This window comes from Micropterus salmoides, unplaced genomic scaffold, assembly GCF_014851395.1.
Source record: "Micropterus salmoides isolate LMB-PRFRI ecotype aquatic unplaced genomic scaffold, ASM1485139v1 Ms_hic_scaffold_1, whole genome shotgun sequence".
NCBI lineage: Eukaryota > Metazoa > Chordata > Actinopteri > Centrarchiformes > Centrarchidae > Micropterus > Micropterus salmoides.
In genome coordinates, this window is record NW_024040040.1 from 38,116,723 (window position 1) to 38,144,243 (window position 27,521).

At 40.3% G+C, this 27,521-nt stretch overlaps 1 protein-coding gene across 1 annotated transcript in view; it reads left to right on the top strand.

Annotated features, from left to right (window-relative positions):
* The window catches only part of cntnap2a (contactin associated protein 2a), a 387,477-nt gene that overhangs the window by 191,474 nt on the left and 168,482 nt on the right, over positions 1-27,521 (top strand). Inside the window, exons 3-4 of the mRNA XM_038726358.1 lie at positions 8,469-8,662; positions 26,956-27,103. Coding sequence (XP_038582286.1) covers positions 8,469-8,662; positions 26,956-27,103 — 342 coding nt within the window. The remainder of the gene's footprint in view (positions 1-8,468; positions 8,663-26,955; positions 27,104-27,521) is intronic.

Below are 27,521 nucleotides of genomic sequence, written 5' to 3' on the forward strand. Positions count from 1 at the left end.
AAAGGTTGAAGCTAAAGGTGCGAATAACTAGGCTTTGCACACCCAAGTAAAGGTAATGCATAATAACGGAGTTAAATAACGTGGCAAGTTGGTAGGGAATTAAATATAAACGTGTCACTTACAATAGATGCTGTAGCGGTGAGAGTCAAGCTTTCACCGCAACGTAAATAAACAAAGCTGCATGTAACCTTTCAGACCCATCGCACTGACAGCACCACTGCGCTATGAAACCCATTATTTTCATGGCTTGGACAACGCCATGGCAGTTTCTTGCTGCGTAGAGCAACACGCACCGCATGGCTTGGCGAGCTTGCGCACATGCCATGGTCAAAGCAGTTCAACTTTTGCGCTAAATCCAGCTTCCAGCACAGCGCAAACAGCTGGCATTTATGGAAGAATGTTGTCCTCTCAAGACCTTCAGTCACTGTAACAATGTTACATTTTGTTGCCTCCTCCTGTCTGTGTTGCAAAAATGTTGCCAGGTGTAAAATACTAACATACTAATACTAACAGGAGCTTCTAGACTTCCAGGACTATACCAATTACCTGGATTTCAGTTATTAATAACACTGCATGAGAGATGTTTTTCACTGAAACTTATATGTATGGATGAGAGTTGATGACAATAACTGTTCAGTTTATTCCCCTCCTTAGCACTTTCCCCTGGGATAAATAATAATATAAAATATTAATAATAATACTTGTAATACTTGTAATAATTGTTAATGTAATTAAATATTAAAAGTCAACTTAAGTTATTACTAGTGTTGTTAAATGAATTAATGCATAATAATCGTGATAATCTTAAAACCGTGATTATTTCTCTGACTATAATCGTACCAACTAAATCTATAATCTGTAATCCCTAATCCTAAACACTGCCTGTCCAAGCAAATTGTGATTTACTAAACTGGCTTAGGTTGTCAGAGGTGCCTCTCAACCTTTGCTATTCTTGCTCTGGGAGTTCTTGCAAGCCTGTTGCAAATCAAGTTTCCATCAGTGAGTCCTGCAGGTCATGGGACAGACAAAGATTCTGGGGAAAAATCAGTCTCCTGACAGACTTAATACTCTTCATCATCACCATCTTGATCACGATATACAGTACCTACATACTGTACTGCATTTAAGTTTTCACTTTCACTCCCCAGGGCAATGGACAACCGTGTGACTTGTCCAATTAGGTGAGCTCTGATCATCTAGATGTCTAAATAAGATCAGAGGAGCGAGTCAGCTTGAAAGCCTAAAAAGCGATGACCAGAGCAGGGGAAAGACTGCAGTGAGACTTGCTGCGACAGTGGAACACTGTTTTATTCAAAGCAAACAGAGAGCTTTCATATCTTCACTTGTGGTCTGGTCTAATGACACAAAGCCGAGGGGTTCTTCAGCAGTGTGAATTGAGATGTGTGAGATGATACAAGAAAAATATCCACACAGTTAGTTGTCAGTTTCAAAAGACAGCCATTTTGGCAATGGTTCCCAGAGGGCATCTCCATGGTTTGATATTCTCTCCATTATGTTCCCTTTGCCTTAGTCAGCGCATTGCTGTTGGTACATCTGCCCCCACCCCTTCCCAAGCTGATTTTTGTGGCTTTTACTGTATGTTTATTGTTATTAGTTCTCATGAAAAATGGGCAATAACTAGATTTCTATGGTCACATTTTTTTGCAGTCTGCAGACACTTTGTTTATGCCACTGAAAACTATTGGAACTGTCGTTTCACGTGTGTGTGTGTGTGTGTATATACACAGAAAATGTATTTACATTCTGACGTGAGTGAGAATATTTGTGCTCATAATCAGCATTGATATCAGTACTATTCCAATATAACACACTGTGCTACCACTACTACACTGCTGGGTTATCTGTGTCATCACAGATAGCTCAAACCTTGTGTTGCAAATCTGGAGAAACTCCAGCCATGTTTTTCGACCCCAGTTGGCTCCTTTTATCTCAGAAGGAGCCTCTCTGTGTGAATTCCATTTGGCCAGTACAGATCTGTGAAGGGCACCACGCGGGGGCATTTCCACCAGGGTAGCTTTCTGGTAGCAGATTAATCTGATTTATAACATGCTGCTTTTAAAAATGCCACCATCAGTGTTGCCAGAGGAATTGGTCCCAATTCAAATGCATTATAAGGATATACTGTACGGGATAGAGGTGTTCCCGATAGACAGATTTTAAGCCATTGCAGAGTGACGTGATAAATTGCTACAGTATATCATCAATACGAGCGAATTTCCCTAGTGTAAAAAATTGGGATTGGACTTTTTAAACTTTTTTTAATGTTCATTAAAGAATGTTCGATCTGTCTGGGGCTACTATTAATTATTATGTTATTTTGTATTGATCCATTAATTGTTTAATTAATAAAGAATCGTCAAAACAAGAAATCCAAGGTTCCTCACAAAGTCCTCGCAGTAAGGAAGCTGAACCAGTAAATATTTTGTGTTTTTTGGTTGATTAAAAAACTGAAACAATTATTAAGGTATCACAAAAGTTGCAGACTAATTGGTTTACTGACCGATCATTCAGCACCATCTGATTTGGACAAATAAATTACATGTACATTATATGTTTTCTTTTTGAGGTTTCTTTTCATTTTGTCATCACTCCAATGGACCCCAATGTAGACTGGAAATGTTAAAGAAAATCCACACATATTTCTGTGTTAGGGCATTACACACATTGTAATGCCCTAAGTTTCTATTATCCAGAAAACAGTTGCTATCAATTGTACTGTACTTTCAAGACTTATAAACTTCAACAGAGAAAAATCTAGGTGGCAGTGCTCTTCTTTGAGCCTGTTTTGCTTTATTCTCTGTGTCCTCCTCTTGGATTGTACTCATTCTCCATCCTTTGTCCTGATCTGTATCTCCTCATCTTTTTCTCTGTTACTTGCCTTTCTCCTTTCCTTCCGTCACTTCCTCAAAGGTGGTTTCTTTGACCTTCTCTGCTCCTCTGTTCTCTCCCCTATCCCCCTCCTGCTCCTCCTCTCCTCCCCGAACATCTGTGTATGTGACAGGTGAGAGAACAGTGACATTCCCCCGACTCTCCCCCTCTCTCCTTTCTCCTCCCATTGTTTTCTGCCTTTTTATTTCACTGATGCTCCTGTTCGCTCACTCTTGCTCTCTCATCTTCCATTCCCCCACCACCAACCTCTTCCATCTCAACTTTATTCTGTCAACCTCTTCTCGCTTCTGCCCTTTCTCCCTCCGGCTTTCACCTTTCACTGCACCTCTGTTCTTTTTTTATATATATATATCATTCCTCACCCCTCTCCTAACCTCTGTCAAGCTGGCCCCTCTCTCCTCTCATCTGTTCTTTTTACAGTCCTCTTCCTTTCTCTCCAATCTGTGACAGCATTTGCCATGTCACTACTCTGGTCCCTTCTTTTTTTTTCTCTTCCACATCCTTTATTCGTGTCCCTTGTTCCTCCTCTGACCTCTAACATCGAGCTCTTTAGCCCGCAGCTCTCTACCCTCATTGCTTTTTTTAGTCCATCTTTCCCAAATGCTTTCCATCACTTGCAAGATCTTTTGAACCTTTGCGCCTCTCTGGACTTTTCAACCTGTCTGTCTCTCTCTCATTCCCATCTGTTACTTCTGGTAACCCTATAACCTTAACATGCCTTCCACTCCATCCATCCTCCTCAACCCCTTTTCCTTAACCATCACCCTGTCCTTTCATTCACCCCTTTTAGCCATGTTCAGACCGACTGTAGTACTTCAAAAACCCAGTCTCCTCATTCATTTCAGTGAGACTGTGGTGTTGGACTCAAAGAAGAACCTTGCTCAACTTTTGGCACACTGCAAGGCAACATCATTTACGACAACTTAAATTTAGGGCTGCAGCTAACAATGATTTTAGTACTCGAAGCTTCTATAGATTATTTCAACGATTCATTGTTGTTTAAGAAGTACTTTTGCTTGGCAGCAGTGGCGGCGCACCCCGGTAACGGCATCAGCTGTGCACGTTTATAGGTGATAGATATTAATTGGTCCTTTCGTAAATTCATAGTGTGTCATAGAAGTTTGCTAGCTGCTAGGCTATTCATGCAGTGTAAAGTGCCATAGGCTAATGATGGAATGGAATGAGAGACAGGAGTGCATGTAGGTGTGGGATTGGCGGGAAAGTCCAGGGGCATCTGGTGGCAGGTGGAGAATGGAAGATCTGGAAAGTTCTCAAGAAATGCAGGGGCCGAGGGCCAGTGAGAAGTTGCTGAGGTGTACGGTGATACAAAATGTCCTGACACATACCAATGCAGCCTCTTGTGGGTTTTTTTTAATTGCAGTGCAATTTTCAGTTTGAATGCCTACTTTCCAGGCACCAGTGGTGTGAGTGTGGTCACCGTGGCAGTAGCACTGCAGGGCAGACAATACTGGAGATTGGAAATTTGATTCCCGCCAACCGGTAATGAGCATTTAGGTGGTCTCGAACAATGTGCAATGATTTGCAAACTGCTTGCTTTGTGTTTCTCAGTGACCAACCATATAGAACTGTGTTTGGGCTTTAGCAATGTGAATGTGTTTGATTGTGAAGCTGAGGATTGGATGCAGAGCAGCGTGCCAGGTCAGCCTGCACTGGGTGAATGCACTTTGAATAAATGTGAGATAATTTCACAGGCTGTATTTGACATCAAAATATCTCAGGGAGTTATGCGTCATCAGTTCTGACATTACAAATGAAAAACATTTGAGGAAGATGTCATGTTGTATGGATCTACCAGTAGAGAATTTATACAGATTATAGACAGAAATAGAGCCACACATCTTGGCTCAACTTTGAAATGACCAGACACTGAAATCTTTTAGCAGCACATGCAACCCTACAATGTATTAGGATTTAGGAATGTGCAGTAATATGTTGCACATGTATTCAAACTGTTCCTCTCTCACGTTCCTCTATTGTCCTGACCTTTAGCCATAACTTTTCCAGTCTTTGCTTTCTGTCCCATGTCATTTGAACCCACCTGCAGTCTTAGGGGGCTTTCACACCTGAAAGTCCGCACCAAGGTCCAAACCAAAGTTCATGTTTTGATACATTTTGATATATTCCATTAGTTTTGGTTTGATTTCACACTGCAATTCCGCGACCGCACTAAGGGACATTACATGACAGACTTGCTTCCTGTCGTCATCATCTACGTGGGCTGCGTCTCCCAATACTTGACATTGATTGGTTTATTAAACAGCGGGTATCTTTGACAAGAATGAATGAATAAAAAATGAACATATGCATATTTGCCACTATATTATTATTATTATGGCATTACTACCTGCAGCACCAACTATAAAATTTACAATTAAACGTCCTCGTTGTGTGAACATTACAACGTCGCCGACATGAAAGGAGGAGAAGACAGCAAGCAATCCTTCTGCACCTCTGTTTCAGGAGAAACCAAAGATGTATATGTGGTGGTGTGCTTCTATATTGGCCATCTGTTTGAAAAGATGATCTGTCAATGGAAATGTATAATTGTGTCCTTATTTCAATGCATTTCCCCATGCATTTGTTTGTTTTCAGTTTACACGTCAACTGCCAAACTTCCTGTAAATAGCCCAAAAAATGCTTTCACACCGAAAACGAACCGAATCATGAGTCAGTTTGATCCGGACCGAGACTACCTCTTTTCGTCAGACCAAATTTGGTCCTGACCGTGGTCCGTGAGAGGTTTCACACCTGCAATTTTGGTTCGGACAAAACTGAAAAACCAGAAAGTCCGGACCAAACGAGGTAGGTGTGAGATCTCCCTAGTTCTCTGTTGATGGCGTCCCCATTCCAGTGTTGATGGGCTCTGTTTATCTCTTTCTTTCAAGTTTCTAAACCTTTTCCCTCTGCTCTGTTCCTTCACATTCGCCCTCATCTATCACCTTCTTTACCATAACTACATTGCTCCCTTTCTGCGCTTTTTTTCCCTCTCCATCCCATCCGCATGCCATCTCATCTCTGGCCTCCCCAGTGTCAGAGGCATAAAATCCTCTCTCATCACTCCCTTTTCCAGTCACCTCAAACATCTATCTTACTCTCCCTTGTTTCCATTTTTCTTCTCCTTTCTCTTGTCACCCCCTCAACACACACCTTCTCTCCATCCTGCGATCTTGTCCTTAGCGTCACGTCACCTTGGTCATTGTCCGTCCAGCTTTCTTCTTTCTTAATCTTTATTTTCTACTCTCTGTTTGCTTATCACACCCCTGAACTCAATTCCTCACCCACCCCCTCTCCTCCCTTCCCCCTCTCACCCTTTTGATAATGTTTTATCCCCCCGAGGGAATGGCTTTGCTGCAACGGGTTTTTGAAGTATTGACGTTTCCACTGATACGGGCCTGGTTATCTGTCAAGGCCGGGGCTGGAGTGTAATGGCTCTGTAATTGGATAAGATATAGGATTTTTGTCGGGATACATCGCCAACTGTCTCACCCTCTATTTTATCATATGACTATCATTTCTCATGCTTCCTCCACTACGCTCAGTGCTCTTCCCCCACTCTCTCCTACTTTCTTGGTTTTGCTATCTCCCATTCTTTCACTTTGTCCCTATGTTTCTGTTTTCCCTGTCTCCCTGTCATTTTCAAATCAGTCATTCTCCTTCACTTGTGCTTTCAGCTCGTCACTTTCTTATCTGTATTTTTGTCCTTTTGGAACAAAAAAATCCATCACAGAGAATCAAAGGAGACGGCCGTGACATGGCCACTTCGCAGTCCATCCACCACCCACTCTTCCTGATAATCATTTCACAGTTGCATTCTGTCACAGGCTTGCTGCTCTGATACATCTTCGCTGCTTGGTGGGTGTGTGTGTGTGAATGCTGAAGTGTGCACTGGTCTGTACATCTATTTTATGCACTGTAATGCAATCTGCACTTTTCTTGTATTTCTCACACTGGTCTGACTGCTCTCACAGTAGCCTGCAGTGTACATACAATGTTGGCATCATGCCTCTGTTTTTTTCTCCTATGTTTTAATGGAAGATGAAATCAGGTCAGTGGGATATTGTCCAGCATTTTTTCTTTCCCTTCTGTCTAGCAGCTCTTTTGTTTCTGCACCAGTTAACCTGAGGCTCATGTAACCTGCAAGGTCCTGTGGAGTTTGGCCCTGCCTGGGATAGACACGTGGGAGTCTGGAAATGAAGACAGAGCCATGAGGTTTCAGGCTAGCACAAGGACGGCAACTGCCTCTGAGTGGATTACGAGACAAACACAGCCATCTATTCTAGCAGTCGACACTGTAGCCATGGGAAAATAGCATAGAAATGCTCTCCTTTGATGCTTTCAGAGATAGTCATTTTCTTCAAAGCAATATTTCACCTTGGTAGAATGTTTTCCAAGTTTAGTGCGCCTACCCTGTAAAGGAGGTCGTGAACCTTCAACTTGGGAGCTGTGTTTTTGTATATATATATTTGACAGGTTTTTAAACAATATGCAAAAAAGTAAAGACAAGAGTTAAATCATTTCACTCTCAACAAGTTATTCCCCCTGTGTTTATTGTCCATTTCTAAGACACCCCCAGAAAAGCTATTCCAGCAGATGTGTGCACTGAAAATCAAAATCCATGTTCCACCATAGTGAAGTATCACTTTAATCTGCACTCAGGGATGCACATATTGAACCACAGCTTAGCTGGAAATAAGTGGAGATAACCATATGTAACTGTCAGCATCAAGTGGATTGAATTTGAGCTTGACAGTATTTGCCTTTTCACTTATTTACATATGTCTCATTCCTGTTTACTCTGTGTAAGTGCTTTTCTGATAAATAGATGTCATCAGTAACAAAACTGTAATCTTGTGCTCACATTCTAATTGTGATTTTATTCTTAGCCAGTTGTATCTCAGAGATGGATCTGAACATCTATAGTTATATGGGTGACAGTGGGCCCACACAGCATTTATAAAATGCATACCAATGTTTAAAAGGGATCCATCCTGAAATGTCACACATACTAATGCCAGTCCTCTTGAAAGTTGAGGTCTCTGCTGTGTTGGAGAGTGGATAATTAATTTATTCTGAAGAAGAGTGAAGTCGTCATTCTTGTGAAACATCTTTATTGTCAGCTGGCTCTAACGTTGTATGCAAAGCGCCCTAAACATTACTTCTCCCACGCTATTTCATGCCTAGCAAATGCCTGGGCTGTTATCCGCTGGACATTGTTAATAATAGGATGGACTGTAACCATGTAACTCCACATTCTCTTTTTAAAATGTCATTATGCAGGTATCATGCTGATTCTCTGCCTTTCTTGTCTGGTCTGCCTTGTAAAGTGGCAACTCAGTCTATTTGTACAACAGGTAGATTTTTAAATAGATATCTCACATATCTTTGCTAATAAGATGTATTGAAAAAACAACACATTATTTAATTATTTATACCCGGGCCAGGCCGTTTTTACAGACTAGATACTGTTAAATGGATGTAAGATATTTGTAGATAACCTTTGACTCTTCGCTCATTATAAAATGTCACTAACTCTGCAGGTGCTGGCGGATGGTCACCTCTGGACAGTGACCATTACCAGTGGCTACAGGTGGACCTGGGTTCCAGAAAGCAGGTGAGCGCCATAGCAACGCAGGGTCGCTACAGCAGCTCTGATTGGACAACACGATACCGTCTCCTTTACAGCGACACAGGAAGGAACTGGAAACCATATCACCAAGATGGCAACATTTGGGTGAGTGGACAAGAAGTGTGTGTGTGTGTGTGTGTGTGTGCGTGCATATAAGCTGTGGCCACAGGCTCATTTGATAGAGAACGTAAAATAACACCTTCTCACTCCCAACTCATCACATGGACACTTGGTCAACACAGACTGCATGGTCAAGACTGTTTGGCGTTGCTTTTTAACGCCCTGGTAACCCCTTTAGCGTTGACGTTTAGGGCTCTGCGGTCAAGCCTAGTAACAACTGATATAAAACGTCCAGTCAAGTTAGCAACAAAAACTATCCAACACCCGGTTAGACATTCACAATTAAAATACTTTAGTGTTAACTTTGCGAAATGTTGCAATTTTGAAACAGCACGTTGTTAATGTTGTGAAACGCTGCGTTGTGAAAACTTACTTGGTACTTGGTTTGGTTTACGAAAAGATCATGGTTTGGGTTAAAATAACCATGTTACATATGGCAGTTAACTTACACAACTGATGTAACTTAGGTAACTTAATGTTGTCTTTTTGTTTCACACGGTAAACAAACACTGGTCTCCTATTTGAAAGTCTGGTTTCTGGCGGGTTAAAAACTGACACCAACAGGTCTTGACCATGCGTGCATAAGACCACCCAAAACAGAGCTCTACAGTTGGCTGGTTTTTATAATATTGTTGGGTAATAATTATAAATAACCATATACAAAGCTATTTACATGCATTGTTCTTTTTTTATTTCCCTGTTAATCCCTGTTAATAAATATATGAATTACTCAGTGTGTATGCGTTAAAAGGACTGGTCAGAAGGGAAATATTTTTATTATTATAAAAGAGGAAATTAAATGACTCTCCTCTGTTATTACAAAATCAGTATAATGATTTCTTGTCATTGTTATTAAAATGTGAAGGCCTCCTTTTCACCCTCACATAACACAGAGCAGAAAACCATATGTGGGAGGAAAGCTCTGAGTGCCACAGCGGTGCACATACATATTTATCAATTAATTTGTTCAGTTTTTACCAAGGTCTATGCTTGAGTTGTAAAATCTCAACCACAGACCTTATTCAAGCACTCTTGGGTTTTAGAAAATATGGTGTAAGAACAACATCATGAAATGAATCATTAGCACTTCATTCTTTGATATTGTATGGATGTGATCTCTCTCTGGCTGTACTGTCTATGACTCTTAGTCCAAAGTAGCAGACCTACGTCACTCCACTGTTAACAAGCACAAGTGGGGCAACTGATAATCTGTGATCATTAGCTAATGAGTTAATGGACCACTAGTCACTGTTTCTGCACAGTGAAGGGCTACAGGTGATAACAGATGGGCTTTCAGCTAGAGGAGAGGTGAGAATTGCCCTGAAAATAATTGATACACAAAGCTTGTCAGCAGTATTATAAAACCTGGAAGTAAATAGGAGGGGCTGTTTGTGTGTTCATCTCTACTGGGGTTTTTTTTTTTACCCCCACTCCATCTTATTATCACTTGCTAGAAGGATCTTGGTGATAAGCATTGCTGAACCTCCCCACTGTTGGATCCTCAAGTTACCGTCTCCTGTAGAAGACCATTAGGTCTATGTACTTTACTTTAATGGTCAGGGGAAACACACATTAATTAGTATAAATAAGCCTTAAAGAAACAAACAGCATCTATAAAAGCAGACATCAGTGTATAGGGGGGTGCAACATCAATTAAAAGGAAACCTTGTACAGAATAGACAATACAATATAAACAATATTACACATGACCTAGATTAGTCAGAATGCTGTGTTGCATGACCGTTGTATTAAACATTTTATCACAATTTTTATTTGTAGCAGTAGCATATTAAACTTGCTCTGTCAAGGTTTCTTGTAAACAAACAAAAGTTATGTTTACAATGTTACTCACTCAACGCTGGTAGTATTTAATATCCTACGTTGTTTACGTCCATGTTTACATGCGGGCAGTCTTTTTCTCCCCTGCCTTTGCTAGCACACTGCAGCATGTCTTGGCGTGTTGACACCACCTGTAGATTATAATAGTGTAATAGTGTAAAACCATTGGCAGGACTGTATATCATGTCACCTGGGTGTGCACATGCATGTACTTCCTTGTGTGCACGGGATAATCAAACCGGGACCCACTCAGTAAAAAGTCAGCTAGATAGTGCTACTAGGGGTTAATCAGTCCACGGGGAACCTTCAACTTTGAACCACACTGTACATGGCATTTTGAAATATGTCTTTTGTTTTTTTGCTGCCTTTCTATGAAGTTGCACATTGAGATGAAAAACATTGAAAACGGGTGGAATAAACAGAAGCTGACCTAGTTGACCCCTGTTTCTGTAAATTCAGAAAAATATCAATGTTACTAAGCTTTGACTCTGATAAGGGAGCATTTATTTTTTAGAAATAAATAAATAAATCAAGCAGTTACATGTCTTCAGTCCAGAAGATACTTTTACTTTTACCAATCTGGCTAATTTACTCCAAATTAGAGATTTCTGTTCCCTGTTATAAACCGAAATAATCAACATGTTAAAATAACATTGGTTAGAGGTTCTGACTTTTCGATTAATCGTCCAGCCCTATTTACATGCATTGTTTGCTATCCTGTTCAAATACAGAGTTCAAGTGCAATTTCATTTTCGTTCCAATGAAATATTTATATTTTTCCTGCTGCTATGTTTCTTTGTTTTGCCAAGTAAAATTCAGAACACCCCAGTCGGGTTCTACCCTTCTTTGTCCCTTTCTTAAGCTTGTAAAATATTCATCAACATTTCTAATTCATATTCTGATCAAATGTAAGTCGAGCCTTCTCAGTAGCTCATCCTTTTGGGCTTGTTACACCATATGGTCTAATCATCACATTAACAACCTACTGGATAGCTTAATATTTCAACATAAGAATTTCATTGGTGCAGCTTGTTGCGGCGGGTAAGGTAGCTGCATAGAATGTTTCCTGACGGGCATAATTCAGAGCAGAATATCTTTTAACTGACTTTGTCCCTCTAATGTTGTAATGTAATTCCTGAAACGCTGCTTTGCATGTATTTTCTACACCTTTTCCACCTCTGCTGACAGGGCAAGAAAACACTGATCAATTTTTCATACCACCTGGCAAAAAGGGGCATTGGCCGTGGGCAAGTCCCCTCTTTAAAAGGTATATAACCTTCAGAAAGATTCATATGCATCACACTTTGAGCTTAAGAAGATCTGATGTGTGGAGTTGACTTGTTTACCAGCCACAGAATTAATAGCTATAGTTAGTGTGCATTTTACTACACACAAAGGTATACAGTGTTTGTTTTTTTGTATGTCTGCATTTTTGTTTGTGGGTATTAAGCTCTGCATTCAGTCCCAAATAGCATCATCATTATTCTCTCTTTCGGTACTGTTAAGACTGGTTGCAGTGACAAATAACGATCTTTTACAGTTGAAAGTAAATGAAGCTGTTGTTTGTGCGTGCTACATCATAATTGTTTGCTGATTATTATTTATTCAGAAGTGTTTTCCTTCTGCCATTAACCCTGATTCATTGCCTCTAATATTTCTGCAAATACTCCAAAACACATTCATCTCTTGGATGTTTTTGCAACTATAGATGGCTTTTTTCCCTCGGTTTTGCCTAGATGTATGACATATATATTGCTTTTTAATTTATCGCCAATGTAATTCAAAATATTGCTTATGTAATCAAATATAGAGCCAATAATTTTAAGTTGGGCATATACCATCAATAACCTCCAGTGCAGTAACAAGCAAAACTAGAGACATTTGTTTCTCTTTGTCTCGTGTCTTATTTAGAAGTGGCTTTGTGATTGCAGCAATCCACATGTGAGCACACACACACATGCATGCACAGTTAGACACATACTTCTACTCCCACTAAAGCCAAAGATGTGTCTCTCTGCACCGGTTCAGACCTTTTTTGTTAATGTATGCATTTGTGTATAAGTGGTAATAAAATTGGAGCTATCAGTGCTATTGATCAAAGGGGTAGGTGGGGGTGGTAGCAACTTAATGTTTCTCTCTCTCTCTCTCACTCTCTCTCGCACACACTCTCACTCTCTCTCTCACACACACTGCTACCATCAGGCCCTGTTTCAGCCCATCTAATCACATTCACATTCAATCCCATCACCCACTGCATGAGATCATTCACATGGCGATCCCCAGTGAGAAAACCAACTGTCGTCTGCCTGGATTTTTCCTGGCTCAGAATGGGTGGTGACTACAGGCGACAGTAAGCATGATCGGTATGCGCACAGTAAAGGCAATGAGTTATCTCATGACTGAAATCTATGCGTTTTCTTGTTATTTCTGACCATTTAATGAACAAAATATATTCACAAACTAGAGGAGTAAAGGTACAAAAATAAAGTATAATGTTAGTATAATAATTAGAGCCTGACTGATTTATTGGATGGCCGATATGAGCTAATTGCATTTAATCGGCATCAGCTGTTTATAACGGCAGATATATGACAATTAAAAAAGAAACAAAAAGTCAGATCCTTCACTCATGTCATGGGTGTTGCATAGTTTTCTCACCAGGGGCGAGCAACTGCAGTTCCCCTGTTAACAACACTGCCTCTCCACACACCACAGAAGAAAACAATCCACTGACCAGAATTTACCGGAGCTTACTGCAGCATGTAGAAACTAAACACGCAGAGGGCTGTGTTAGCAGTGAGTCGGTCTTTTGTCACGTTAATTACATGACTTAAATAATTATAATAAAAACAGACCCAGTCACTTCTCTTCTCCTGAAAACATTCATGACTTGCTAACCCTCCCGTTTTTCACTGCACTCTCCCGGCTTCCTTGCAGCTCACAGCAGTTTAATGTAAGTTAGCTGGGGGTTGGAAGCTGCTGACAGACATAACTGTAGATTTATTCTGAAACAGTGTGGCAGTTCTAGTGAACGGTCCACATCTGTCCCTAGTTCATCACTTCTAAAAAAAAACAATCGCATAAAGTTACAGCAGCTCACGCTGCCCGTTGCTAAATTAGCCACAAAGCTAATGCCGTGTTTATCAGTGGAGAAGCGCTAATGTCGTAATGAGCCATTAAACTATAGTTTCTGATGTATTCTAAATATATCTGCGAGCTGACTGTCTGCAGTTAGTCTGTGTGTCTGAAATTATTAAACCAGATTGGACATGTAAATAAACGTGAGCTGAACAAGAAAATAACACGACTTCCTGTAGCTCAGGCTCTTCTTGTGACGTTGTAGATGTGAAACGCTGTAGTCAGAACCCTAACGGCTCTGGTTATAGTTATAACATTATGAAATGAAATCTCAAAGTTGCAAGTCCTCGTTGTAGACAGTCATGTAGTATTAGATGCATTCAACAGCAGCTGGTTTATAAATCCAGCGCCAGCTGCATGTGTAAAAAAACAGCGCTGTGGATGAGAGGAAAGGTGACTGCTGGAAGTCAAGACGTTGTATTTAAGTTTATGTTCTGCTTGCTCAACAGTTGTTTGATAAGTGGCTATTAAAACACAAAGAGAATATTTGAAACATTTTTGTTTATTCCAATTCTGATCAAAAATTGTTGTGTGCAGGAAAAAACCTGTCTGCAGTCTTATACATAAAGGTTCTTTCCAGGAACATTTGGCCACCAATCACTGCCTGCCGTTACTCCACTTATAAACTGAGAGGACAACTTTCATTCAAAGCGACAGTGCCGATACTGGCTTGTCTGCTGTGACTGTGATTCTTTGGGGAGGATCATTGGTAAAGACCTGGCAACTGCCGTATTGGTTTTTGAAAAATAATGTTTTTTAATGCCTCACTAATTTACTACTGACGAGTCACGATGACATTGATGAATTACTGCATAATTAAAATACAAACTGCTAAAACAGGGGACAATGGCTCAGAGGCTGTCAATACTTGCAAATTTGAATTAATGGGTTTTACAATAATCATACTGATAGGGAAACCCACATTGGCCGTAATTAAAGGTCCAATAGATTTTTGTGTTTGTGCATTTTACCACTAGTGTGCTGCAGAGCAATGTGTTGATCATCAGGTCCATATTGTTCGTATCATGTGTTTTACCAGACTGCAAAACGATGCAAAAGATACATTCAATGTTATACACAGTCGTACCTCCTACAGAGGTTGAAAATAGTAGCTGGCAGCAATGCACTATTACCAAAGCTTTCCACCAAAGCTCCAGAAGCGAAGAAGGGAATGCAAACAAATGCAACGAATCAGGGTTTAAATTTCCCAAAACAGTCTTTACAAGTGTTTTAAAAAATAAACATTAAAATATATATTTTAAAATGTTTTTTAGACCTTAATGGTACATATAATATGATTTGGTGAAAAAACAGGTTTCTTTAGAATGATAACTCCACAGGGTACTTAAACAATATTTATTTGTTTGCCAAATTGCACTCTGGAAAATGATGGCAATAAATAACTTCACTTACGCACCCTCTGAAAACCATAAAATAGTGGCAGTTGCAAAAATTACAGACAGCAGTTGTTTTGGAAATGTGTTGAGTACTTATTGACAGGTAACAATTTGTCATCGAAATGTATGTCTTGGAAACCTTTCAAGTGATCATCTTAATGCCTTTTGCCAGTTTAAGCGTCAGAGTTTGATTCCACAGTTACGGCATCATGACTGAGTGCGTGTCTCAGTGGGAACATTTAGCTAAATGTGTTGTGTAGTGAATTCTGTGAAAGTCCTGGAAAAACAAAACATTCTCTGTCTGACTGCACATTAAAACTCAATTAACTTAACAAATATTTTAAGTCACATTTTCCTTCCACACACTTGTTTACCACAACTCCTTTTCAGAGAATGCCAGCAGGCCCTATCTGACACTGTCAGATTGTTTATTCATGTGGATAAGAAGCTTGAATCTGCAAGTGCACCAGGTCATTTGACAGTAATATATGTATCTAATAACTAGCACAACAAGGGCTGCAAATCTTAAGCTGATATAGGATCAAAAGGGGACATGTTAATAATGGTTTCTCTCTGGAACAATGAAAAATAGCCCTATATGCAATTCTTAAATATGGTAAAGGTTCTACTGTTTTATGTATTATTATACAGTGTTTTTCCTATCCCATTAACATGTGCCTCTACCTGGTATGAGGTCTGTAGACAGCACAAGTTTAGATTGCATTCAAATAATTCATGTGTGTCTTTGTTTGTGTCAGTGATTAGATGCTTCCATTAATTATACTGTGTCAGAAAAATGCTGTAAGCTAGGAGGCTACATCTGTTTATACTGTAGGGCTGGATGATTCATTGAAAAATAATCAAAACCGAAATTCAGAACCTCCAACCGACGTGATTTTACCATGTCGGTTATTTTGATTTTTTAATCCTGTCCCCCACTGTGTGTGTTCGTCCTGGTGTTTCCCCTTAAAAACATACTACGTGTGTAGTCACATGACCCTGTCCGGTCCTGCTCAGCTTCCAAACAGGAGTCTGAAGCCTAGGGAGATGTTACATAGCGCTAACCACCCTCACTTTCCAGCAGTTGGGGAAACAATAGACAGACTTTAATTAACAAACGCACGGTGACCTACACATACTTTCACTGCAAGACTGACAACTTACTGCTAATGTTTTTCTCTGCTACGCACACTTTCATCTGTGAGCACCAGTGAATCTAAAAAAAATCCCACCTTTAATAGTTGAGTTTAATAGTTTACTGTACAAACCATGTCTGTAAAACGTAAAAAAATAATCATTCATTAATCATAATTGAGGTAAAATGTTCAATTAAATGTGATTTGTATTTTAGGTCATATTGTCCAGCCATAATATACTGAATATGATGATGTTCTATGGAGCAAACTGATTACAGTAATTCAAAAGTAGTTTTTGATAATATTGACCAAGATATCTTGGCACAGCAGTTACCTCAGAACAAAATAATGCAGAGGGGGGAAAAACACAATACATTAAATAAATCCCTCACTGTAAATCGACATCATAGAACAAAAGTATCTGTGAGATTGTGGCAAAGGACCCAAATAATTTTTTATGTCTTTGTGCTTGGAAACACATTACTGACCTTGTTATCTTGTCAGCTGCCTTGTGAGCCATTTTGGCACCCACTTTAAGAAACCAGGCCATAAGGCGCAAGGGAAGTGAATTATAGTTACCCATAACTCTGACAGGCCTACTAATCTTAACACATATCATACAGCAGTATCGCTATTCTGGATCTTCACATGTTGTGAGATTAACACATCTCTTTCTCAGTGTCCTAGTAACCTATGAAAAGGGATTTTCACTACTGGATATATGGCTGGGTCTCCTATGTTGTAGGAATGTGCAATCACTTTTTTGGTGATTTATGGCCAGAAACACTAAGAAAGGGCTATACATTTCACTGACTCACTAAAACAGTCAACAACCAGTTTGCATTGTGCAGTGCCGTCCAGACTGCTCACAGACCACTTTTTTATGAGTACCTTTCACAATGGCTTTTGCTAGTGGCATTGTGTTTATGGAAGCCAGGCGACCATTTTATTTTTAATGTATGGAAATGTAACTATCAAGTCTCCAAAAAGGCAATTATCAGTACATGTTTCAAAAACTGTAAGTAAATGTAGTTACTTCCCACATAAGGTGTACAAAGATTCCAACTTAAAGATGCAGGAAACTGGTCTGGAATTAGAAAAAGTCTTAGGCTACAGTTTTTAGGAACTCTAATAAAATAATACAAGCAAATATGACGAAGTATATCATTTTTATAACAGGTATAACAATAGTTTATAGATTTTAACTCATTAGGGGGCCATTCGGTTACAAAGACACACTACTGTACCATCGTATTTTACCAGAGCACCTTCATAATGGTGTTTAGAGCTTATATATTTTTTGGGAAGTGGTGGGGGGTCATTTTTACCTTTATTGGACTGTAACAATGTTAGAGATGGACAGGGAAAATGGTGAGAGAGTAAAAAAGGGGTATGACATGCAGCAAAGGTCCCTGTGGCGAACCGGGCACATCGTGTGTTACATAGTACAATCTTCCAGCACTGGACTGCTGGAATTTAGCATAAATTACACACACTGTATTGGTAATGCACATTTTTGAAGTAGTTATATACCCAAAAATTCTAGGGAAACCACTGTGAAGCAAAACCCGAATGTAAGTGGCTTCTACCTCACTCATAAATTAATATTTAGCTGGCAAAACCTACAGCCTGCTAAATGTCAGCTTGTAATTGAGTGATCGGGAGGGGTGCTCCAGATCTCAGCATGTGTGCTACTATATTTTCACTTTGTATTTACTATGCAGTATATGTATATGTTTTCGTTCTTGAAAGTGTCATATCACAGTGATATTTTTAAGCTTCACTTATAATGATTGTGGCATGACTAAAGCACAGACCATTTCCCTCTCCCTTCTGAAGCATCTGAATAAAAAGCATGTTTGTGTGTGAGTGGGGTATAGAAGTGTTTCTCTGTTCTAATTTAGGCGCATGATATAGCCAATAACTGCGGTTAAGAAAAGCCTCCAATGTTTGAATAATGAATCAATAACAAATCTAGAAATCATTCAACCAGCCTAGTATTCCGCCCAAACCTTCACACTCCTGCTATGGTGTGAAGATGACCACATACACAGTATTTGTGGTTCTTTCTAAGTGGTATTTCACATCAATGGTACTGCCCCTGTAGTCCTGATAATAGATGCAATATTTTCTTCAAATGATAAGTATTGCTTTTGCCAATAGATAATTATTAATTGTTCTGGAGATAAGCATCCGTTACAAAATGTTATGTAAAAATGAACACATTCAATCATGCATTGTTGAACTCAAGCCAGTGGAATCAAGTCGCTTATTATAACGATCCGTCACTACCACCCAAAGGACAACTGGTTCCAGCTGATGAGACGGATTCGGGAGGGATCAAAGGAGATTTATTTACGTCAGAGGAAACAAGGTGCACTCATTTGAAATTAATGTATGATCTTTAAGAGGTTTAGCAGTCAGTTTGATGTATGTATTAATAGATATTATCCCCTTGTATTGACCCAGCACATGAATTACTAAAAGAGGAAACCGTGTGTGTGTGTGTGTGTGTGTGTGTGTGTGTGTGTGCATTAAAAAACATGTTCATGCACACACACACAGCCACTTCTGCTGACCATTTTCCATTGTAAATGAATTATTACATCCTGCATTGAAGTCTAAAATGTCTGAATTTAACTAATCAGACCACAGAGGAACGCTTGCTCACAGTCATGGATATGACTTTGATATAAAGTCTCTTCTAACTTTCGGGCCCTGTATCTTGATCCGCTACAGTGACTTCACAGGGCTTGAACATCAGCCTCTTTAATGTCACTTCACTCAATTCCAGATAAGAGTTTTATGGAAATTAAAAATTGCTGAGTGTGAATAACGAGGATGATGACTTGAAATAAATAGAGAGGACGCTTCCCGGTGGGTCATGGGTGGGTCTCCTGTGGTACTACTTGAGTGGCTGCTATGAAATTTTAATACTTCTGTCATGAGCATGAACATTGTACTTGTGTGACAGTGGACAAGACATGACACTGAAAGGTTTAGTCAAATTACACCTTTCCCATTGGATAGACTGCACTGAAACACAGTGTTTCATGACAGTGTTATCAAAAGGTTTGTAGTAAACATTTTAATTTAACAGTGCACAGGTGGTGCCCTAATAACCACTTAAAAAGGAGCCTTTTTTCCCAAGCCTGTTGGTGATAAGTGGTCCCTAACTAATTTTGCTGAATAGAACTTGCCTCCTTCCAACTGGATCTCGTGGGTCTTACAACTCAAGTCAAAGCTCACAGTGAGTAGGCGGTGTGATGCACGAGGAGGAGTCAAACATGAATGAGTGTGAAAACGCTGGCCCCACTCAAAATGCATGTCAAAACACACATACACTCTCACTTAATACGTTTGTAAAGTGTTCGCAGGTGCCGATGCACGCACACACACAAACGTGGCGACTTTGCTCCATGTGGTGGGTGAGGTTTAATAGCAGAGTCAGGGAGGCAGTCTTCACTCCATCAGAGTTGGTCCCTGGTGAGCAGAGGGGAGAGAAGGTGCCAAATGTTCACAGCCTGAGTAATGGGTTCTTAAAGCTCTATTCTTTCCCTCTGAGTGTGTGTGTCTGTGTGTCCGTGTCTGTTTCTCCCTGTCTGACACTCTGTAAAATTGAATTTAGTGCCGGGGAATATTTTACACACCCATTATAATTTAGTAGTTTGGTTAGTTAGAGGGGAAATACTGATGGCGTGATGCAAGAATGTTTTTGATTTTTGCAGGGCCGTTTATTTCTTTTGAACAATTCATTCGCCTGAATAGAAGTGTATGGGAAAGTATTAGCTTGACATGTTCTGGAAATGTTCCTCATTCTTCAGCTAATAATGTGTGTGAAGCACAGCACAGATTCCAGCTCCTTGTGTCACCAGCTCTATGGGAGCTAATTTTAGCAGGTGAGACCAGTTAATGAGAGAGTGAACTGAGGAGCAGCGTTCTGCCACATGGCTTTAATATGGATACAAAGGGATGTATCGGATGCAGTACAGTAAGAAAAAGAACAATGGAAGAACCTTGCTTGCACAAATAAAACTATCTGGCTCCAGTTCTGGTGCCCATTGTAGACTAGTCAGCTACTTGGATTGCTAAGTTAGCTGCGCGGCTAACTAACTAATAACTAGCAGTTAGCAGCAGTGATGACCTGATGTGAGATCCTATTTTTTGGAGTATGGATTCGACAGGTAGTCTCAATTCTTACACATTGTACCTTTTAAAGCATTTGAGGCGCAGGAATCAACAAAAGCGGACAGAGAAAAAGACACGCATACAGTAAATGGTTGTAATGAAAAATACAGATATGCGGTGCAGTTCAGTGTTCTTCCTCAAATAGCACTGATGAGTAATTGAGGAGGAGGACCTTTAGAAATGAGGAAAATAAGTAGGAAACTGGGAGACATGATGTGAGCTCTCCACTTAGATAGACCAAAAGCTATTAGATACATACAAGATTGAGCAAGATGAAGATGTACATTATATGATGAACATCACTTAAATTAGTAATTAGAATAAATAACATATCTTTGGATGATCCTTTTTTAATACAGTAACAAGAAACAATCAGGGGGAGGGAGAGGGGACAATCAAAACTACACAAAGAACAAGTCATAGTTGAATCACAAAAAATGACAAAAACGTTACAGGATACAGTCTAGGTCACGTTCCTCATTCTGCCTGTCTGGAGCTGTAGACCCAGATCAAAAATCCATTTAGCTTCTGCCTGCAGCAGAACTTGGTTGTGGTCTCCACCCCCAGTGGGAGGCTTGATTGACTGTGCAGCCCAGAATTTAAATTCCGTGAGCAGGTGTCAAGAAGTGGCGAGCCGGAGGAGATGAAGAATCTCTCCCATTGAGGCAACGTTTTGTGTTCAATAAGACTTCTTCTCAATTGCTGTATAGTTTAAGGCAAGGGACCTGAATATCATAAACCGGCCCATGGGAGGCTCAAGGTGTCAGATATTTAAGTTAGAACATTTTCCACTTTTGAGAATCATAAAGCGCTTTTTGTTAGCGCTATAGTGAGGTTTTGCTGTGGGAGACTTGAATTGATCACAGCAGTCTCTGAGGTTGGTATTACATTTAAAACACATGAAAACCGGTGGAGTGGGGTGGGGTAAATTTTTGGGGAAGCCAAGTGAGAGGGGATGTCCTTTTTGGAGGGCAATTATCTAATGTACTGTGCTATTACAGTGCAGGGTGTAATTTTATCAATACACTCGCCGAAAGTTGCATTTAACGACACGTACGCTCTCTCTCTCTCTCTCTCTCTCACTCACTCACTCACTCTTTCTCACCCCAAATAGCAGACATAGCCCGCTGATTATAGTGCACAGTACAAATAGGCTACTGTTAAGAATAAAAGAAGCATTCACAAGCTCAATCAGAAGACGTTTGAAGTTCTACTTTTGCATAGTGGTGCATGTATCAAATAGGCCTACATACTTCTTAGTTAATGCTTGGCCAAATGTTCATAACACAACGTCACTCAAGACTAACAACCGAGTACCAGACCAAGTATAAACAATTAGTCAGGTAACAGTGCCCTGTGGCAGCTGCTGTCTGGAGCTCATTATCTATGCGTACACAACCGCAGTAAAAACAATAAGGTTACTTCAGCGGACTATTCATTCAGCAGCTACATCCAGGCAAGCAAAGACAAAAAAACATATAACCACATCAGAAATTGCACACATAGTTGCAGTTCAGTTAAGTTCAGAGAGAGAAGGAGTTGACATTTCACTCACCCTATTTGAAAAGGAAGGCCATTCCCTGTCTTTCATTGTGGCGATGTGGTCAATAACCAAGTAATAGAATTTTCAGCTGGCTTTTAGTTACCCCACAACAGTCAACTGTTTGGCGCTACCAGCTGGCCCCTCTGTACGGATCTAGTTTTCCTCATTGAACGTCCGAACCCCTTTTTTTTTCTCTACACGCAGCTCCAGTTTTGGTCTTCCGTCAGATTTATCTTAAGTTGCTGCTGTAGTGGTAGTTTAGTAGAACTATTTATAACTAAAAACTCCAAATCTCCACCTTCCATAACTGCACCAGCTAAAGTTGCTAACAGCTCCCCTTATTTCATCTGAATGACGTTGATCACATGCTGTGATTTGATTGGCGTGAAGCCAGACAGCGGCTGTGTTTGTAGGTATTCAAGCAGATACTCAATCACAGTGTAGATGAACACATTCTGTACTGTTTCTACACTGTGCCTTTAAAACGTTTTAAAGATCCATGATTTAAATTTAGCATTACTACAGTTTGTCCTGCTGTCTTGGCACACACCCAAGTTAACACAACCACCTACAGGGCTTCATAGAAACACAAATTTCTCTATGGCCCTTCTGTTTTGTCCTATACACTTGTCGATAAAAACAAAAGACCAGACCAGGCCGGACTGATTTCCCCTGCCTCTGTTAGAAAGGAACACACATACAAATCCACACTTACAATATGAATCTAGGCTGGTCCAAAAACGGGGTCCAGCAGCAACAAGCAAACACCAGAAAATAGCTTTCACTTGTTGTTTCTCAGTATCTGGAGATCTGTTCTCTGGAAAGGCCTGTCTCTGGCTGTCAAAACAGAGACACACGCTTAAACACAGACATACACTCACACACATGCAGATAGACACACACACAGACGGAAATGACAGATGCGCATTCAGGAAATGAAAAACATGCACCCAGGGAGAATAAATAAGTCTCTGAGGTGTAGGAAGGAGAGAGAGCTGCTGAGCAAGTAGATAATGGGTGCATATGTACATGTTTGAGTATGGGCAAAAGTATGCCAACATCCATGTGTATCTTATTTACATGGCGAGTGATGTGTGTGTGTGTGTGTGTGAGTGTGTGTGAGAGACATTGCAGACCAGAGGGTATTTGTTGACCAGCTGTAGTAAAGTGATTGGCTTGTTCTGTCTTGAATGACGGCAGCCCTGGTGGTCCAAAATGCCCAACAAGGAGACTGGCTGGCTTTCAGCTTCCCTCATTATTTTTATTTTCCAAGTTTCCTCTCATTGCTTTTCCTCCACTGATCTCGTGGACTCCTAAAATCATGTGACAGCTCAGCGCTGTTTTGATTCACATCCAAGGTTTTCTGTAACGTTCCCTATTTAAACTTTTAAAACACATCATGTTCAGTTTTTAATATTCTTACACTTGAGCACATCCTCACAGGAGTACCAAAAAACAGGAGTAAATATTTTTCAGATTGAATCTACTAAGGATTCCCAAGTGCACCATGATTTGTTTTGTTTTTTTGATGAAATATGGCAGTAAATTTTAAAAGAAGTTTGGCACACATAGCGTAAGTACACAGCCGTTTTAGGCTTAAGCGTGTGGAAAGATGCACACAAATCCAAAAAGCATGTACACAGACAGACAGACAGTAAGTAAGTACACTGAGTAAAAACTGAAAGTTGCCTCAGTCACTTTGTGGCCTTTGTTGCTGTAGATTACCGCAGTTCTTGATTAAACAGAAAGTCTAAAGCAAAGTGTCTTAAGCTCTTAAGTTGCCTAACACTTACACACCGATATAAATGGTCACACATGCACAGTATATGAAGTGACACAAACACACACACACACACAAATTACTGAGTGGTTTGCTGGTTAATGATTTGACTTTGGAGAAGAGGGAATTAAATGGTTCACTAGGCAGACTTTTGCGAGGTGTTCAGCATCCACAACTTTTTCTTCAACTTCATCCGCCACCTCCTCCACATCCTCCTCCTCCTCTCTTCCCTATCCTACCTTCGTCCCTCTCCACTCTGCATAGTAATGCCTTTGAATTGAGCTGTTCATTCAGCCAAGCACAGATAAGTGCCGAATAGCGGAATGAACACAATAGAGAAATAAAAGAAGGAAGCTGAAAAACGGGGTGCTTTTGGGTGGAGACAAAAATGGTTTTCCTTTCTCTCTCTCACTCACACACACACACACACACACACACACACACACACACACACACACTCTTATGTGTTGGTTGGACACAAAAAAAGTAAGCCAAATCCTCAGTAGATTTACAGTATTCAGAGTTTTTTTATTATTATTTTATTTCCAACTAAGAATCAAGCTTAAGGGTGATATCAGGTTTTAATGTTGCAGAAAGGTTTAAATGCCAAAGTGGTGTGTGGGAGGTTGTGTGTATGGATGTGTGCATATGTGCTTCCGTGTGTGCATGCAAATTGATACATTTGCGTTTTTTGTGCTTCAAATCCGGAGCCAGGACCACAGGCATTTTGGAAACAGAACAGTGTAGGACAAACACGCAATAGAGAGCACAGGATGTGAAGGGGGGGGGGGGGGTTAGAAGGTTTGACAGGAAAAGAGAAGAGAGGGATGAGTTTTAGGGAGAGAAATCTAAGAAATGTATAAACAACTTCACAGGGTGGTGCTGATTAGAGGTATATTTCAGTTTTGAGGACATTTTTAAACAGTTGTTCTTCTTTCAGATGGTCCTTTAATGTCTTGGCATGCAGTTTGAAGGTGTGTAAAACAGAATTTATATTAGCAACTCATAAATCAAATAGCAGCTACTTTTAAAGTAGGGATATACGCTTTCTGCAGGTCTGAGGACACGGTGCCTTATTGCCATGTCTTAAGTTTTTTGGTTAAGAAAAATTTTCAAAAGTACACATTAAACCGGAAGTGAATTTAATGTTGAAAAAGTTCTCATATATTTTTTACTTGAGTCTTTTCCAATGTTTCAATTGTTTTAGAGTAGCTCCACTAGTGGCCAGTCTATGAGAAAGCCTCGCAGTGTATTTTCTTATATCTCACGGAGATCCCTTAACTTTGGAAAGCTAACCTTACAATTGGACATACTTCAACTGCATGCAGAGACATAAGCAGTATTCAAGACTTTAGGCGTGCAGGGAAAAGTCAAAATTCTGAATTGAATGATTGAAATCCTTTGGAACCACTCATAAACTAAAGAGTGAGAACATGACAAATGATTTTTCTTTTCTGAACATGACATGACCAGCAGTTACCATGTCTTAACAACAAATGCAATTTTTATGACTGGTGACATACAGAGCTGTGAGTGCAGCATAGCTGCCCTTGAGCAAGTCTCTTAACCCAGATCTTCAGGATCCGTGCTCCTGCAGAGAGTAGAAGCTGCTGCTAAAGTATACTGAAGGGCTCCCCGATGAGTCATGTAGAGCTGTGTGATTTTGACGCAGGGCACTAATAAAAAAAAATGTGTGTTTGTGTGCTCAGATAACCTTTCCTGGATAAATAAAGATGAAAAGTGAGAGAAAGGCACAGAGGAGATAGAAGCACCTTATGTCCACTCCCTCGCCACGGTGGAAGTTCAGTGGCTCTGAGCTTAGTGTGAACTCTTGACCATCTCTTCCTTTGCAGATAGCATATCTTCAGGGGTACACCTTTGGGTCACTGAGGCGTCAGCTCAACCGACTGTCTGAGCAGAGCTTTCCCCCTCCTCACGGCCCTGCCCACTTCATGTCTTATCTAGAATAACACATGGCTGTCTAGTGTCTTGCTCTAGTCTAGTTACCTGCTAGGCCTTTAATGATGCTTTTCCCCAAAGGTTTGTGCCGACTGTTTGCGTATGTGTGTAGAAGAATAGCATGGGAAACGGGGTGGTGGCGTGTATGTTTGTTTCAGAGAGGAGGAGAAAGCACAGAAGTGAAAATAGCTCGGGGACTTTGGTGAGGTGGATTAGTGGGTGGTTAGAGGTTCTCCCGACCATGTGCCAAGTCAAGTGAAGGAAGCGATACCGAGCAAGAGGAGGAAAGGAGCTAAAAGAAGGGGTCATGTTAAACTGCGTTTTCTGTATTCTAGGTTACTGCTATGCTGCAAAACACATGGGTCTTATTTGTTTTGTCTCTTTTTCTACTGTGTAAAAAGAAAATGCACAAATACAAAGTACATTTATACATACAGCCACCCCTCTCTAACAAGATTTACTAATATCATTGCTTTACCCAATAGGTCAGTGTGTCTTATCACAGCTATGCAGGGATGAAGACAAAGTGAAAATCAAATCACAACAACAAACACACTGAATTAAACCTTACCCGAACACTTTTAGAGCGGCCACAGTACATTTTGTTTACTGTACTCAAATTCATAGTACTTTATCGTTGCTGCCTTTTTGTTGTTAGCTGACTGATCTCTGTTGGCGTCATTGGTGCCTTTCTGCCATGCTGTTCAGACACAGGAGGAAAGGAATGGTTCTTTAAAGCTGCATGTACGAAAAGTGGATTGTTTTGATTGATTTTAAAGCCAAAGCCAGTGTCCCTAACGCTTTTTGTACGAGCATCGTTAAGTAAATAAATACTGTATTCTCACTGGCTTTGTACATATTTGTTTTGTTTGTAGACAATGCAGTTTGATGTTTTCTAGAGGCTGAGATTTCAGAGACTGACTGTGTAGAACACAATATGACAAGGACCTGTAAACCTCATCAGGAACAAGCATCCATGAATCTTTGGGGACTCAGAAATCCGCTGAAATAAGAGATGATATGAACAGGGAGTGCCTTACATGCACTCGGAGTTGAATACAGTACGCAATTTCCTCTTCAAATACCCTGCAGTCAGATTGCCTTATGGCTGGCATATTAGATATGTAGACTCATAATTATTTTGTATGTTTTGTGAGTGTGCACCTTTAGGGCAGGATGTGGGGAGTGGGACAAATACTCCTGCTCCTAGTCCCGGAGCTGCTTGTTTGAATGCCAGCTTTTGGCTTTGATGTGTTTAATTTCATTGTGTGTGTGTGTGTGTGCGTGCGTGTTCACAGGCCTTCTCTGGAAACTCCAACTCGGAGAGTGCAGTTCGTCATGAGCTGCAGCAGGGAATCGTGGCACGCTTCCTGAGGCTCGTCCCACTGGACTGGAGTGAGGAAGGACGGATTGGTCTGCGCATTGAGGTCTATGGCTGCTCTTACTGTGAGTGAACACACACACACACACACACAGTTTCACACCTGTAACACCTGTTATCTTCACATACTATCAATAAACTAAGGATATTGCTATTTGTGTAAATACTGTAAATGTAACATAACTAAATGTATTAACTCCAGTAAGTAATGCTACTTTAGCATTTCCAACAAATTATTAACAATAATTAACTTACAATTATAATTATGGATCCGTGGGGAGGGCCTGATGTTGGTTTGTGAGGTCCAGTCAAGTCACAGTGGAGTTTTCTGTCTAGGAATGAAACATAAACCCAGTGTTAAACCTGCCTGGACACATACACACACAAAATAACTGTGTGCAGAAATATGCAGAGCACAGTCACAAACTGACAGACACATGCAAATGCGCACACATTTGAACACTGTCTCTTGCTTTCTAACAA